Source organism: Crocodylus porosus, unplaced genomic scaffold, assembly GCF_001723895.1.
Source record: "Crocodylus porosus isolate Cpor-Errol unplaced genomic scaffold, CroPor_comp1, whole genome shotgun sequence".
Taxonomy (NCBI): Eukaryota; Metazoa; Chordata; order Crocodylia; family Crocodylidae; genus Crocodylus; species Crocodylus porosus.
Window position 1 is genome coordinate 202958954 of NW_017728906.1, and position 15792 is coordinate 202974745.

Genomic DNA, 15792 nt, shown 5'->3' on the forward strand with positions numbered 1-15792 from the left:
GGTGGGGGTGGGAGTGCCTGTTGCAGAGTGGGGCAGGTGATGGCTGAGTGATGAGGTGCAGGGGGAAGGGTTGGGGCAGAGCAGGGCTGCTGGGGGCAGAGGAGGGCAGTGCCCAGTGCTGATTAGCAGCAGATGATGCCGGGTGGGGGGGGCGGTTTGCAAAAAAGGTTTCCCATGGGGGCGCATGGGACAGGAGAGGGGGTGGCAGAGGAGGTGAGGGTGCTCTGTGCAGAGGCGAGCAAGGATAGCAGAGGGTGCCTGGGGCAGAGAGTAGCGGGGACAGCAGAGGTGGTGGCGGGAATTCATTGTGGCAGACAGGGTTGTTGCCCCGGGAAGGCGATGCTCAAGTACTCATTTGAGGTGCTTTTTTGCAGAGCAGGTGGTTTTCTTGGCGGTGATGTCATGTGTGGAATTAATAATTTGCTGCTTCTGGCGTGTCGCAGGTCTTGAGAGTCAAACTGGGCTGTTGGCAAATGTCTGAGAGTGAGGAGTGTGTCTAGACCCTGCAGAACAGAATTAGACAAGCTCCAAAGCTTGGGTAGTTTGGACTCCTGTTCTCTTAATTGTGCTCTATTATCTTTAAAGGGGAGGTTAGACCCAGCTGAAAGAGCTGTAGGTTTTCCTGATGCAATTGCAGCTTTTTTTCCTGTAACCCTATTGTCCAATTGATAACAAACCATTACAGTCTCTCAGCTTGCTGTTCTTGGGGACAAAGTTTGGCAAAGCCAGCTCTTTCAGGATATCTTTTAAATTAGACTTTTCTCTGCATTTGTTTTACTCCCTGTGGCTGAGGAAAGGTTGTTTCCGTTGTGTTGTGGTCATTCAAGATCCATGATAATTGAGCTCAGTGGAGTGAACAATTGGATATTATTTTCCTGTAGTAGAAGTCTACAGGAAACTCTCCAATGGGTGAGCTGTGTAAGTCCCTGCCCCTGGGAGATGCCATTTGGTGCTCTGGGACGGTGCAGTGTAGTACCACATGGAGCAAACAGATGGTAAGCTTTATGAATGAGAGAGTAAGTGCATCTTCTGAAAGCAGAGTGGGAAGGGGACTGGTCAATGAGAATGTGAAGGTGTGTAGGACAGTGTGTGAAAGGAGGAAGTTCAAGGGACACAGGGCACCTATACATGAGCACAGAGTCTCTAGCAGCCTTGTGTGTGTCATGTATCAATGTCTCTGTGCTTAAAAATGGTGATGAGGTTGCTTGAACTAAAGCTTGCCGAACGACCTTTAATTGAAGTGGCTCTCTGAGAGCATGTGTTAAAAAGCTTAAGAGCATGTGTTGAAGTGCCTGCAGTGACTATGGGAAAGGGGAGCGAGGGGGTCTGATGGGCTGGATTTAAGGAGAGCTTTGAAAGGGTGAAGTTAGATTTTGCTTATGGATGAAAATAAAGGATCCAAGTTAAGAAAGGTATTATAGTGATAAGATGCTGTATGATACTGGCTCAATTACATAGATGGCTTGTAGAAAGGGATGATATAGGACAGGTTGGAGAATGTTGGCAGTAGGCTCAGGGAGGGACAGCATGTGGGGATTACATTAACGTTAGAGCTGGAAGGGATCTCGTGAGATCATTGGGTTCAGCCCCCTGCCCAAAGGGCTGGAAGTCAAGTGGGGTCAGATCACCCCAGCAAGATAAGCATCCAAGCATTTTTTAAAGGTATCCAGAGTAGGTGCATACTTCACTTTTGGGGGAAATCTATTCCAGACTGGAGACTCGGACAGTAAAGAAGTTTTTCCAGCAGTTTGAGACTTAGACCTTGTCTTCCCTTGGGGTGCCCTAGTGAACAGACATTCTCCCACTTCCTGGTGTACCCCCCCTTGTATACTTATAGGCTGCCACCAAGTCACCCCTGAGCTTGCAGTTCTCCAGGCTGAAGAGTCCCATGGCTCTCAGCCTTTCATCATAAGGCCTATTCTCCTGCCATCTGATAATGTGCGTGGCTCTCCTCTGGACTCTCTCAAGCTTCTCCACATCCTTTCTAAAGTGTGGAGCCCAGAATTGGATGTAGTACTCCAGCTGCGGCCTCACCAAGGCTGAGTACAGCGGGAGGATGACTTCTTGGGTTTTGCTTGAGATGCCTCGGTAGATGCAAGCCAGAGTTTTTTATTTGCTTTGCCAGCTGCAGCATTGCATTGGTGGCTCATGTTCATCTTGTGGTCAGTCAAGAACCCCTCCCCCCCCCCAAGTTTTTTTGGTCATGGTGCTAGTGAGTGTAGCACTACCCAGCCTATAAGTATGATGTGGATGTTTTCTCCTGAGGTGGAGCACCTTGCATTTCTTCTTGTTGAATGTCATCAGGTTTTCATCCACCCATCTTGCAATCCTGTCCAGGTTGGCTTGAATTGCCAGCCTATCCTTTAGTGTGACCACACTTCCCCATAATTTGTTGTTGTCTGCAAACTTAGCCAGTCTGCTTCTGATGCTGAAGAGAACAACAGTGTAGGTATGGGCAGTGAGGTGAAGGGGGGATGTTGGTGATACTGGTAGAAGTAAGGATAATCTAATTCAGTGTTGTTAAATATACAGAAAAATGGAGCATTTTTCTTCAAGACTGTCTCATTTGTTCCTCAGGGAGAAAAAAATCAAATTTGGCACCTGAATTATGGCAGTGCCCAGCTACTGATATTTCTCCTGCAGCTGGCTTGGGGCTGTATCCTGTGAGGCTCTAGCATTCTCTTGTTTCCATTGATTTCAATGTAATATGAAGGCACTGTACTAAATTCCCATGGGCCTAATTTAATGGAGTAGGATGAAACTTTCTACCTGATTCCTATGGGAAATCAATTTTGCCCTGATGTGGGAGATCAGATGGCTCCTATAAACTGAAGTTTTGTAGGACTCCTGTCTCATATGAACCAAGTTCTTGTGATGTTTGTGAATGGGAAGGGACAGTATATCGGCAAGTTATTACTGCTTGAAAAATGTGCATCTGTCTCTGAAGTAACCTATCCTGAATGAATGTAATATAACAAAACTTGGGGCAGTTAAGATGGAGGGAGTTCTAGAAAGTCAAAAATAAACATTCACGCAGCAGACTCCGTGTTAATAGTTTTCTTTCTCATAATTCATTTTAAAATTGAATTGCCTTTAAAGAGTTTGACCAGCCTTTGACCCTTCCATGAAAAGAATAAGTATTACCTGGCACCTTTCACAGGAGCATCTAAATAAGAAATGTGAAGGATCTGTTATGAAACTTAGTCTATTATTTCAATGACTGCCATGGTCTTTGAACAGTAAGCAATGTACAGTTCATCTGTACTGAAGAGCATTTTTGTAAGCCTAGTGAAGCAAACTAAAAACTGCTCAACCCTGCTAGGCAAAGGAGTCTGAAAATGTAGACCACTTATTTGAGAAACTCATATGCATCTGCTGCAAGACTTCAGAAAACGGGATGCACTGAAATGAGCAAGTGTGAATGGCTTCTCAGATGTGAGAGAGGTCCCTAAAATTTCTTTGACTGTTCTCTCCACAAATATCCTATTCATCTTTCAAACTGAGGATAGTAAAGGTTCCATTTCTAATTGGTGTCATGCACTGGGTGCTGATTCTTTCAGTGTCTTGCTGTTAGGGCAGTTCTTCCCTTCCCAACTGAGAACGACCTGAGGAAGAAGAAGAATGGAGATACATCCATTCAGTCCCTTTCCATTCACAAATGACCAGCTTTGACCTTTTCAGAGGTGGACATGGTATTTGCCTGGAAAGTGCCACCGGTTGGCTTGGAGCCCTGTGTCCCCTCACCTGGTAGTATAGCTTGGGTGAGGAATTGGGATTTTTGGGTTCCGTTCCTTTATGTGCCACAGAGTAGCATGGGGGTGGGCAGTTATTTGGGACATGTGGTGAGCTGTTGCAGGACCTGGTTAGCAACCCCCTTCCTGCTGCTGCCACAGCTTGCCAGAGCTCCCTATGTGGCATGGAGCTGGTGGGGAGCAGGCAGGAAGCAGTGTTTGGGAGTGAGATAGGTGGGGATCAGGGGGTGGCTCATGCCCTACTGGGGGTCATGGGACAGTGCTTGGGCGCTAGGTCTGGGAGCTGAACAGGGGTGAAGGGAGGGAGGATGGGGTGTGTGCAGCAGACCTCACCTAGGTGGGGCAGTCCATGGCTGCCCCCGTGGCACTCTGCGTGGGGCCAAGCCCTGCCTGGGGTAGCCCTTGCCATGCTCCAGCCAGTGCCCTCTGGCCCAACCTGGGGCAGTGCACACAGCTTACCAGTGGGGCTGCTTCTGGAGTGGCTGCAGCTGCCCAGTTGCTGCTTGCCTACTCTTGCTTCCAGTAGCTGCTCTTCCTGCCCCTGTTGTGCCCCTCCAGGCTAGGAGGAAGCTTCAACCTGGGCGGCTCCTGCCCCAGTGTGTGGGGCTCTGGCTCCAGCTCCCAGCTGCCTTTCACCTACTCCACTTGCTTGCGCTGGGCAGGCAGAGTGGGTGGAAGGCAGCCAGGAGCTGGAGCCAGAGCCCCGCATGCTGGGGCAGGAGTCGCCCGGGTGAAGCTTCCTCCTAGCTCAGAGCAGTGCAACGGGAGGAGTAGCTGCCACTGGGAGTAAGGGGATCTGAGCAGCAGCTGCAATGGGAGCAGCCTGCTGGAAGCTGTGCATGCTGGGCCAGTGGGCATGTGCTGCCCCATGTGGAGCATCACAGGGGCAGCCACGGCTGGATCCAACCAGTTAATGGGCTATATTTTGCTCACTGTCGGAGTGGCAGGACCTTGAGCAAACTGCTTAACCATTGGCCTCCCTGTCTGTAAATGTGATGCTTCTACATCACAGGGGTATGCTGCAGGCTAACATAACCCTAAACCATTTCCCATGCCAACCTTGTTTGTACATTCATTGCAGGAGAGCTGTGTATGCATGATGCTAGATGATGGGTTTTCTATTCTTCAGGGGAGAGGAAAAGTCTTTCAGCTGTATTTCTGATCCGTCTTCCCAACAGTATCTGTCTGTCTTGTATTGTGTTATATAAACTTGGGCCTTATTCAATATTCTTCCAGGTTTCTAGGGATGTGCGTAGGACTTCAAGCTCTTTGTCAGGGGCCCTGCTTAATTCTCTCAGTAAAGATCCCTTCACTCGCATTGCACTATATATAGATGTCATATGGATATTCTGAGAACCTTGGAAGGAAGGTGTTTCATGAGGACCAGTATCCTGGTTTAATATTTAATCAGATCACCGGGTAAAGTGTGCGTTCAAGTGACATAGAAACAGTTTGCTATCCTCACACTGTCACGCTGCCAGTGTCAACTTCTGTCAAGTGCTTCCTGTAATAAAAACATTGAGTAAAAATAAACATCTCTTTCAGGCATATTCCTAGAACATAAAGGAACTTTCACTTCACTCTTCAGGGCCTTTTTAGGCTGCAGAAGAAAATAGCTAATGCTGTTCATAACAGTTTTCTTGTATGTTTATATGTCTGTTCTTTAGCAAAATGCTGGCAGGTTGTGGGCTGTAATCTGTGTCTATCATCCCTAATATCCAGTTTCTCAACCTTTCTAACCTTAATTCTTCTTTCATTTGATTTTTCTGTAGAGGTGAACTCCTGTCTAATTGATGCGACTGTGTCAATCCTTTTTGCTTCCCTTATTTTTAGTTTTGATTTTGGTGGGTCTGTGGGCAGTGAGTATATCTGCACTGTTTAAGGTAGGCTGAGAATGAGTGGTATTGGTTTATGGTGACTGTTCAGTTCTGCTTAGCACATAGCCTACACTATCGATCTTTAAAGTGCTTAATTGTCCTCCATCCCCATGAACAGGGGAGGTGGTTGGAAGGGTAAACCTCTTCTCTCCCAGAACCCAGAGGAGGCTTTAGGTGTTAAAGAAGATGCAATAAATTGGGGGTTGGCAATGTTTTGGGGCAGAGTGCCAAAAACACCCACAGCATCAACTTGTAAGATGTTGGCATGCCAGAGGTGGATGGCAGGGGATCTGCGAGGGGCCAGATCCTTGTGGTAGCACAGCCCTGGCTCCTTCCTTGCAGTCCACCCTGAGGTACGCATGCCGAGCAAAATGCCTTTGCATGCCATGCTCTGGCACCTGTGCCGGGGGTTGCCTGCTCCTGCTATAAATAGAGTTTTAAAAGTCTAGAATATATGCTGGTATGGGGATGGGGTCTTGGCTCAAGAATCCCAGCATTTTCCTTGCTCCATGCAGGTGATCTTAGTGGTTTATTTTTGAGTAGGAAGATGCTCTAGACTTAATTGGTGGTGAGCAGCTCTGCTGTTTTATCACCTTTTATTATATTGTGGTATCATCTGGGAGCCCCAGGCATGGATGGGAGCCCCATTGTATAGGCACTGCACACACACAGAACACAAAGATGACCTCTGCCCCCAAGAAGTTTTAGCTGTAAGTGCAAAGCAAGAGACAACAGCTGGATCCAGTAGGCAGAGGCTGGAGCAAAATGGTATCGGTGAGATGAGTCTCCAGAGAGTGGAAATAGGGGTGGCAGCACACTTGTCAGGCTGCTTTTACTAGTGCTGCAGCAGACAAGACTTTTTCAGGAGGTATTTGTAGGAGGACAGCGAGGGGGCCTTGTGGATGCTAATGAGGTGCTTTCTGTGTGTGTGAGGGTATATGAGAGAAGGCATCAGCCTGCCTGTTTGAAAATTTAGCGAGTGGGCAGTGTTGGCTGACATTATTGACAGAGCTGAGGATCTGGCATATGTAGGTGCCAACCTACTGCTGGAATGGCCCAACCGATTTCAAAGGCTTCATAATTACCTTTCCTGTTTTCTGCCTCCTGTTGCTGCCAGGGGCCGGTGAACAAATGGGAAATCGGTACACTGAATGGGCAAAGCAGTGTGCTCAATTGTTATTATAGTATGCTCAGAGGTACAGAGCAAAATCAAAGCACTTATTTGTTTCTTTTCATCTTTTGCTTCTAGTAATTCTCAGCATTACCCGGGGGTAGAATCAGAAAGGCCGTCACTTAATGTCTTTTAACTATCCCATCATGCTCTTATATCTATTCCCATGGAGAAGTGTTGGCTTAATTTTTTTCCTGAGTTGGGAGTAGACTCAGCAGAATCTGGATAAACCTCCCCACTGCTCCCATTAGGCCTCTGACAGAAGAGGTTTGACTTACTTGTTCACTCCCTCTCCCTCCCCTATTGTTGTGGGTATGATATTGGAGTGTGGTTTAGCAGGTGATGGGGAAGCAGGGGCAGAGCAAGTGGGTCCTTCCAGGCAAATGAAATAATGATTTACAAGGGGACAGAGATTTCTAAAGTAGCCCCTGCTGCCTGCGACTGCAGCTTAGAAGGTGGCCAAGTGCTTTCTTTGTAACATCAGCCTCCAGCTTCCTTTGATGAAGGTTATCTTTCTTGGAAGGAGCTATTTTTGTTGTTGACATTAATGTCTCTGGGAAAGAGGAACTGTTACAACTTTTTATCTAGTACAGTAAAACCTCTTCATGATGTGCCTGTGTGGGTTGCCTGTTATGTGATGCTATGTCATTTTTAAAGTCAGAGAGATGAGCAGAGCAGTCCACAGCACAGGTCTGCTGCTTCTGCAATGCTGCATGGCTTCCTTGAGTACCACAGTATGTAAGACACTAAAGCCAAGTCCCAGAGAAGGAGGACAGAGGCAAACCTCTGTGCTGCATCCAGGAGCAATACCATGCTAGGCTGAGCTCTGCTGTGTTACATCAGTGACAATCTAATAATGTGGACGGCGTAGCTGGAGCATTCTTGGTGGTCGGTGGTGTAACTGGGAATGGTGTTTGACCCCATGAGACTCCAAAGGGGCACCACCATATAGCAAGGTTGTATTGGTCCAGCTGGTTATTTGTATATGATGCTAGTATTGCTATTTAAATAAAACACAGAGAGCTAAATAATTAAAATGGCTGCTTCAACATAATAATGGCTGGCTTTAGCAGTGTGGTAAGGTTTCTGCATGAATATCTCCGCACCTCAGTGTGCTTTGCACCTATTCCTGCTGCCTAGTTTCTTCTAGAGCTGTCCTCTTACTAGTTTAGCACCCTCCTGCCTTTATTTCTCTAATTATTCACTGAATACTCTGGACAACAATTTAATAGAAGTCTGAAACTGAAAATAAAGCAAGGAATCAAAGTGTCTATTAAATTAATTGAGTAATGCCCAAGACAATGTTTGTTACAGCGGCATCTGACTGTGCATGGTGCCAGTTTGACCAGTACTTTATGTTCCCTTTTTTAATGGGCGGTCTCAGGATTTGTTGAAAAGGTGATTGTTTCTGCTTGGGACTTGGAGTACTTGAAGTGTCCTGCATAAATTGGGTGCAACTCACAGCAGAAATAAAAAAAAAAAAAATAGGTTTAGTAATTAACATGTTACAGATCTGAGTTAGGTTAAAATGAGTACTTTCTTTAAAAAAAGAAAAGAAAAAAGGTGAACATTACTTTTAAAATCATAACCACCTGTAAACAATTAATAGATTGCATGTATTATTTTTAATTGAGTAATACAGATTTGCTGCCAAAGTTGTAAAGGAGTTGGATACCTGAGTTAATGGAAGGCACTAGCTAAGCACCTGGAACCAGCATCAGTGAAGTGCTGAACTAGCATTTGACAGCAGCAGCCTCTTTTGCAGGTGCTGTAAGAATATTTTCAGTTCAGTTGATTCAACTCGGTCAGCTCACTGATTAGGATTTTCAAAGCTGAAAAGCCAAGTGGGAGTTGAAAAAGCAGAAAAGACTGTTTCCATCTTTTGAACTATGAATAGAAATGTGGTGTGAGAGGTTGCGGTTTATTAATTATAAAATCTGGAAGGCCATGGTCAACAGAAACAGTTGGCTTAGTTCCCTTGCTACAGATAAGGCTCCAGTTGAAAATGCTGATGTTTTGATGAATTTTTCTTATATTTGGCCTGTTTGCCTAATCAATTCATTTTTAAAATACTGGTTTCACAATTCTTTTATTTGTTCCCATCTAAATTCAGCTTGACACTCAATAAGTAAAAAGAAAATTGTCAAATGTATAAGTGATGAATTATTTTTACATTCTCTGACTTAAATGTTAAATACCAGAGTGAGTGTACATTAAGGTATGTGGCAGCTTAAGCAAAAGTATAGACATGCTGTAACCTTCTAGTAAGCCAGGGTGGGCAATTATTTGGGCTGGAGGGCTATTTAAGGAGTTTCGGTGAGCTGTTGCTGGCAGGGGATGCTGACATGACATGGCGGGGAGGTGCCGGATGGAGTGGGCAGGCAGGGTCTCCATGCAGACCGCATGGGTAGGGTGCGCTCAGCTGGGCAGATGGGATGGGGTGGTACTATCACTGCCCCACGATTTTTAAATTTGAGCAGCTAGTGAGAATCTGCCATTGTTTAAGTAAACAACTGAAAAGTACAAATGCAAAGTAAGTCTAGACTGTGATTTAAATCAGTCCATACTGGCATCTCTCTTTGCATCTGTTCCATCTCTCATGGTATGTGCACGTGCTCATTACTGTATAGGAAGGAGAACTGCACAATAGGTGAAAATGAGCTGCAGAAAGCACCCGGAATTTGTTCTTTGCTTCTGGTTTAATTAGTGATGTTTTGTTAGTTGGCTCTCTTAGAATTTGCGGATGATTCTGGAAAAGTTGTCGTGTTGGATCCAGTTCTATTTTGGTCTATCAGTTGCCTTAAAAAGCAGTAATTAGTTGCTTCAGTCATTTTAAACATTTGCTCAGCAAAATGTTGTTTCAACTTGAGAAGGTGCAAAATTGCAGCTGCTGTTTTTTGGATTTGCTTCTGATTGTGGATGCCTGCTTTCCTGCATCACTAAAAATATAGAGAATAATAAAACTCAAAAGAGGTTTCTTTTTCTCCATGTCCTTCAGAGACCGGAGCAGGGTAATGCTCCCCAGCACTTTCTCCAGTGCTATATCCAGTCTGTTTTGTAAAACTCAGTTGTTTGGTCTATTCCTAATTGTGTGCTTGACAGAAGATGTTTCACAAACTTTTTCAGGCCTCGCTTACTTTATGACAAACCATGTATTTATTCTCATTCCCACTTATAAGGATCCAATGTCACAGTGGTGCACTTGCCCTACTGCTTCTTATACTGTTTGAATAATCACTTCTTTTGTTTTCATTCAAATAATAATTAATGTACACGTATTCTTGTTAGTGCTAGAAGGACCAGTATGTTGTTCCCTTTCATTTTAATAGGGCTCAAGTAATGTAGTAGCCTTCTCAAGTAACAGAGCTGTTAAACACTTCCCTTGGAAATATCTCTATATAGACATTACCGTTTTTTTAACGTGAGCTTCAATATTTACCATGCAGCACTTAACCATAAAGTGGAACAAAAATGTGAGGAGGCTTCTCTGGTAAGATGCAGCAGAGTCCAGTGCTAATTGTAAGGTGGTAGACTCTCTGTGGATCCCACGTGGGTGTGCCATCTTTAATATTAGGCGCTGACTAATAAGTGTCCAAAGCCACTTTCCATGGTGGTTAGGATGAAGAACAAGGTATATTCTTTGGTTTTTCTTTGGTACAGAGGGGATGACATGATGCAGTGGGTGTAAACTGCAGCAGAGGAGATATGGTTCAAATCTCAGAAAAACCTTCTTTGCTGTCAGGGCTGGAGGACAGTAGGACAAGCTACAGGACCTCCTTCACTGAAGGTTTTCATGAAGAGGCAGGATGGGTATTTGTCAGAGGCACCAATGCATCCTGCATTTGTGCGAAGGTTGAGCTGGGTGACTCTTGAGGTCCCTTCCAACCCTTATTATATAAGAAGGAACTTTCTCTTGGGAAAGCCTGACCACTGCTGTCTTTTACTTGGCTTCCTACAATGGCACAGAGTGAAGGGGGAAGGATATTTCTATCCTGTTTCCTGTAGCCTTAATCTGTGGTTCTTATTTCCCATGAGAAGCTCCAGGGCTCCATGCTTATCGCTGTCTTAAGCAGTCGGTGCATAAAAAATAGGCTCTGGCTAGTGTCACTGTAGCCCATAGGCTATAAGTAATGTCTCTGAAGCTGAGCTGAGTTTTTTGCCCATTGCAGTTAGCAAGGTTTTTGGTTTTTGGACAAACAGTGCTCAAAATGCACAGTACTTTTTGGGGCAGCTAATTGATGCTGTGTGTCCAAAACCCAAGTCACTCTCGGAGAGTCTTAGTCGACTTTTGGGTTTGCTATCAGCACTTTCTTGTGCCTGCTTGCCTTAAAACCAAGTGCTCAGGGTGATTAGAGAAGTCCTGGTGCCATTTGTTTGCTGATTCCTGGAGGTGGGACTGCAGAAGGTCACTCCAGAAGGTTTTCTTTGCAGCCATAATTGCAGGAAGCATCTCTCTCTCTCTATAATTAAAGCTAAAAATAATAAATATTCTTTAAAAAGACTGATGGCAGGGGTCAAATACAGCTCCACATACAAGGTTCTTTATTTACGAAAATAACTCAGCAAAGAAGAGCCCTCGATAAAAAGTGACAGAGACCAGGGATCCTTTTTTGTTTGTTTGCTTGGTCTATTATCTAAAATAAAATTAAAAAGTAAGATATAAGAATTCTTGGTGAATAGAGGAAAAGCCACATGGCAGATAGCATTGATGTTGAGGAAGTAATGTTTTCATCATCAGAAACAAACAATAAAGACCAGGCAAGAGCGCTATTACTGTCCAGTTTGACTTTTTTTGGATAACCGTGGTCAGGTGACTTCTGTCAATTGGCTCCTGTTGTAACAGGTGTATCTTTCAGTAAAACACCTGATTCTTTCTTTAAAATTTCCAATTTTTACAACCTACTGTAAATTGTGGCACTGGTTTAGTTGCCTCAGTGTTATTTAAATGCATCTTATTTCTAATCTTAGTTTGTCAAACTTCAACTTCTAGCAGTTAGATCATGTCACATCTCTGGTTGTTGGAACCGAGAGCTGTCTAATGACATTTCTGCTTTTTGTATAAGCATTTATAGACTGTGGCCAAGTCACCGTGGTCACCTCTATTGAAGGTAGACAAATAGGGCTTTTAAAATCTCTCCTGTAAGGCATGTTTTCCAGTTGCATCATGATTTGTGTGGCTTCTTCAGTGGCCTTCTGAAATTGTTGACACGGGGACTGGACACAGTTTTCCACAAGCAGTAGCATGTGCTAAACACAGTAATGATAGATCCTCTCTGCTCCAACTCCAGATCCCTTGCTTTTAGCCACATATATCACAGGGAGCTCAACTTCAACTGACTGCCCATCACGGACCTCCAAGTCGTTCCTGCAGATGCTGCTTCCTAGGATATGGTTCCCCGTCTTGTTAGTACAGCGGGGGTTCTTGGTTCCGAGACGTCTGTTTTTTAGCTTTGCTTGTATTCAGCTTCTGAAGTGACTGAGTGACTTATCCTCTCTTTATTTGCACCTCCCAATCTTTGTATGATCTGCAGAACTTTCATGGCTCTTGCATCCCTTTTTCTGGGCCACTGATAAAAATGTTGAATGGCAGAGGGCCAAGAAGTGACCCCTGCAGGACTGCATTAGAAATATACCTGCTCAGTGATGATTACCTCTTTATAGCTATATTTTAAGGCTTATCAGTTAATTAGTTCTTAATCCATTTAATGTGTCATTGATTTTGTAGCCCTCGCATTTTAAACCAAAATGCTGTGCAGTACAAATTCTAAATGCCTTGTAGAAACCTGTTCCATACTCACTATTACCTTTCTCAGCCACACTTGCAGTGCCATCCAAAAAAGATAACAGGTTGGGTGGCTGATGAGCAGTTTCCCATGGATCTGCATTGATTGGCTTTAATTGTAGTATCCTCATTTTAATGCTTTATTGTGCCAGTCCTCCGTCATCCATTATTTTGCTGAGGGGTGATAACTGGCCAACAGGTCCCAGATTAAGCAAATGTTCCTGTTTTGCTGTTTTTTTGGTTTTGTTATTTATTTTAATAATGACATAACATTGGCTTTTCCGCCTTCATCTCTGGAACTTCCCTAGTCGTCGTCTTCAGCAATCCATCTCAGTCGAGGATTATTGTCTTCCATGGTTGTCTTATCTACGTGTCTGAAGATAGCTGATGAAGCCTATCTGGGATCAGCAGACTCTACTGCAGCTTGGACATTGTTTCTGTGTGGAGTGGGTAGCGGTGGATTCTTGATTTGGTCTGTGACATGCTGTTTCTGCTGCTCCCAATTCTTCATTTTCTGTTGTAAGGTTTCAAAGTACTGAGATCCTTGCAGCAGACTGTTATTCTATATGGGGTGGTCCTGGGAGTTGACGTCATTTTTGCATTTTTTTTTTTTAAGTTGTTCTTGAGGATGTACCCAAAGTGCTTTTTCTGCCTTCTTTTTGAGCGTACGCCTTGGCTAAGCTGGGAGAATAAAATTTGCTCTGGGATTCTGAAGACAGACATCTGGGTGACATAGCCACCCTAACTAAGTTGATGTTAAATCATCATCACTTCATTACTTATGGTGTTTGCTTGCAGGAGGATGTTAACATTGTTGCATCTGTCTTCCCACTGGGTTTGGAGGATCTTCTGCAGACAGGCTGTGTTGATGGTACTTCTCCAACAACGTCAGGTGTCTCCTATATGTTGTTCATATCTTAGCTCCGTACAGCAAAGTGGGGATTGTAACTACTTGATAAACCATGAGCTTGGTTTTGGATCTGATGTTGCGATCTTCAAACATGCATTTCTTTGGGCATCCAAAGGCTGCACTTACACATTTGAGGCAATGTTGCATTTCTTCATCAGTGTCAGTCTACTGCGAAAGATGGCTTCTGAGGTATGTGAAATAGTGTTTTCTAGAGTCTCACCATGGATCTGGGTTACTGGAAGTAGCAACTGTTCACTAGGTGCTTGTTGGTGGAGGACCTTAGTCTTCTGAATGTAAAGCTTCAGTCCCATTTTCTTGTATGCCTTGGTACAAAAGTCAACGATTGTCTGAAGGTCTGCTTCTGAGTGAGCACACACTACAGCATCATCAGTGTACTGGTGATCAATGATTGAGGTTGAGAGTGGTTTTTGTTTTGGCTAAGAGTCTGCTGAGGTTAAACAGCTTACCATCCATTTGGTAGTTTAGCTGGAAACTTGTTGCTGGTCAGATGTAGCATCATAGCAAGGAATATTGAGAAGAGTGTTGGAGTGACAGCGCGGCCTTGGATAACTCCCATTTTAACTTCAAAGGGATTTGTGATGGATCCATTACTGAGAATCACCACTTGCATGCTGTCATAGAGCAGGCAGAGAATGGTGACAAATTTCAGTGGGCATCGGTATTTTAGAAGTATCCTCCATACTTCTTGCCTGACAGTTGAAAGCTTTCATGAGGTTAAAGAAGGCCATGTAGAGAGACTTACGTTGTTCCCAGCACTTCTTCTGCAGCTGGTGAGCTGTGAAGATCATGTCAGTTGTGCCTCCTCATGCTCTAAACCCATACTGAGATTCTGGGAAGCTCTTCAGCAAATGGAAAGAGATGGTTCAGGAGTTTTCTGTGGTGGACAGTAAGGTGACCCCTCTGTAGTTTCCACAGTCCTGCCCTGTGCAGATCTGTGGGCATCCTGCCATTCCCTCCTGTGGTACACCCAGCAATGGGAGCTGCCCCCTCCTTCACCCCCGGATGAGCTGCAGCTCCGTCCTGTACCAGCTGGGCAGCACCTGCCTTGATCCCTCCCTCACTGGAGGGGCCTCAATCTACTCCTCTCCCTCCATGCCCCTTCCCCCGTCCCTTCCACCACAACAGACTTACCAGCCAGAGGCTGCTCTTCAAGCTGCTGGGCTGGTATTGGAAATTGGATTGGTATCAGCCAATATGCCTCCTTAAAAATCGGCTGTTGGTATCGGCACCAGAAATCTCTGTTGGTTCCGCTAGTGTTTATAACCATCTTCACCTCACGAATTCAGGCTGGTGCTTTAACCACTGCACCCTTCTTTCTTGATTGTGGGAGTCTGGCTCTTTTGGCATCAGTAAGGTGTTCTTAAACTGTTTCCAAATCTCATTCTTACCTTCCTATCTAAAGCCTTTATCCCAACTGATTTGGCTCCTAATTGTTTTTTCTTGTATGAAATTGGTCCTTTTTCCCAAGTTAGCCTGATTTTTAAACCTGTTAAGATGAGAGCTAATGCAGAATAGCTCTGTGTTGATTGTGGTGCTTCTGGAGTTCAGAAATTGTCCTCTATAATATTTAAAGATACCAAGGATGTTTCGTTTTCAGCAGCATGGGATCTCCAGCCCACATGGCTCAGATTGGACCCTTTCATAACACAGTCTTCTCTGTATGTTACGGATGCATCATTTCAGAGAATCATAGAAACGTAGGGCTGGGAGAAACCTCTGGATTGTTTTGTCCATCCCTCTGCACTAAGGCAGGCTGAGACAATTTGCTAGTGTGACTTGCCAGCCTGTAGCAGGCACCAGCTAGGACTCTGGCTGGTTTAGATGTTAGAATACCAATACAGAAGCCTTCAAGATTATTTGCTTGCCAGTCGTCAGTGACTTGGAAATGGCTGGTGCCATTTTTGATGAAGTGCCACTTTCTTCCCCTTGTGCCCACATGATCCAGTCTAACTGGCTCTAACTCATGATTTTTAACTTTGCTGTCGTGCAGCTCATTCCACCAGGTTTCAGTAACACCAGGGAGCCAGATATATGCTGCTTTAGGAGTAATTCTTCTCTCTGATGTTTAATACCTTGGCTTCTAGCATTGATGTACAGTCAGTTACAGAAGTACTTCTCTTCTCACCTTTGCCTCGATTCATTTAGTTTTTGCCTTCCTCGCTGTTTCCTCTTTTTACCTTCTCTGCATGGTGTTAGTCTAGTGCTCTTCAAGTTAGTGTAGCTAGTTTTTTCCCTTTTTAATGAGATGGAGGCCATTCAAACAGTATAGTCCATCCCCC

At 44.6% G+C, this 15792-nt stretch overlaps 1 protein-coding gene across 1 annotated transcript in view; it reads left to right on the top strand.

Annotated features, from left to right (window-relative positions):
* Positions 1-15792, top strand: part of PPME1 (protein phosphatase methylesterase 1) — a 52022-nt gene that overhangs the window by 3197 nt on the left and 33033 nt on the right. Inside the window, exon 2 of the mRNA XM_019530547.1 lies at positions 9201-9208. Within this exon, the coding sequence (XP_019386092.1) occupies positions 9204-9208 (5 nt within the window). The 5' untranslated portion in view covers positions 9201-9203. The remainder of the gene's footprint in view (positions 1-9200; positions 9209-15792) is intronic.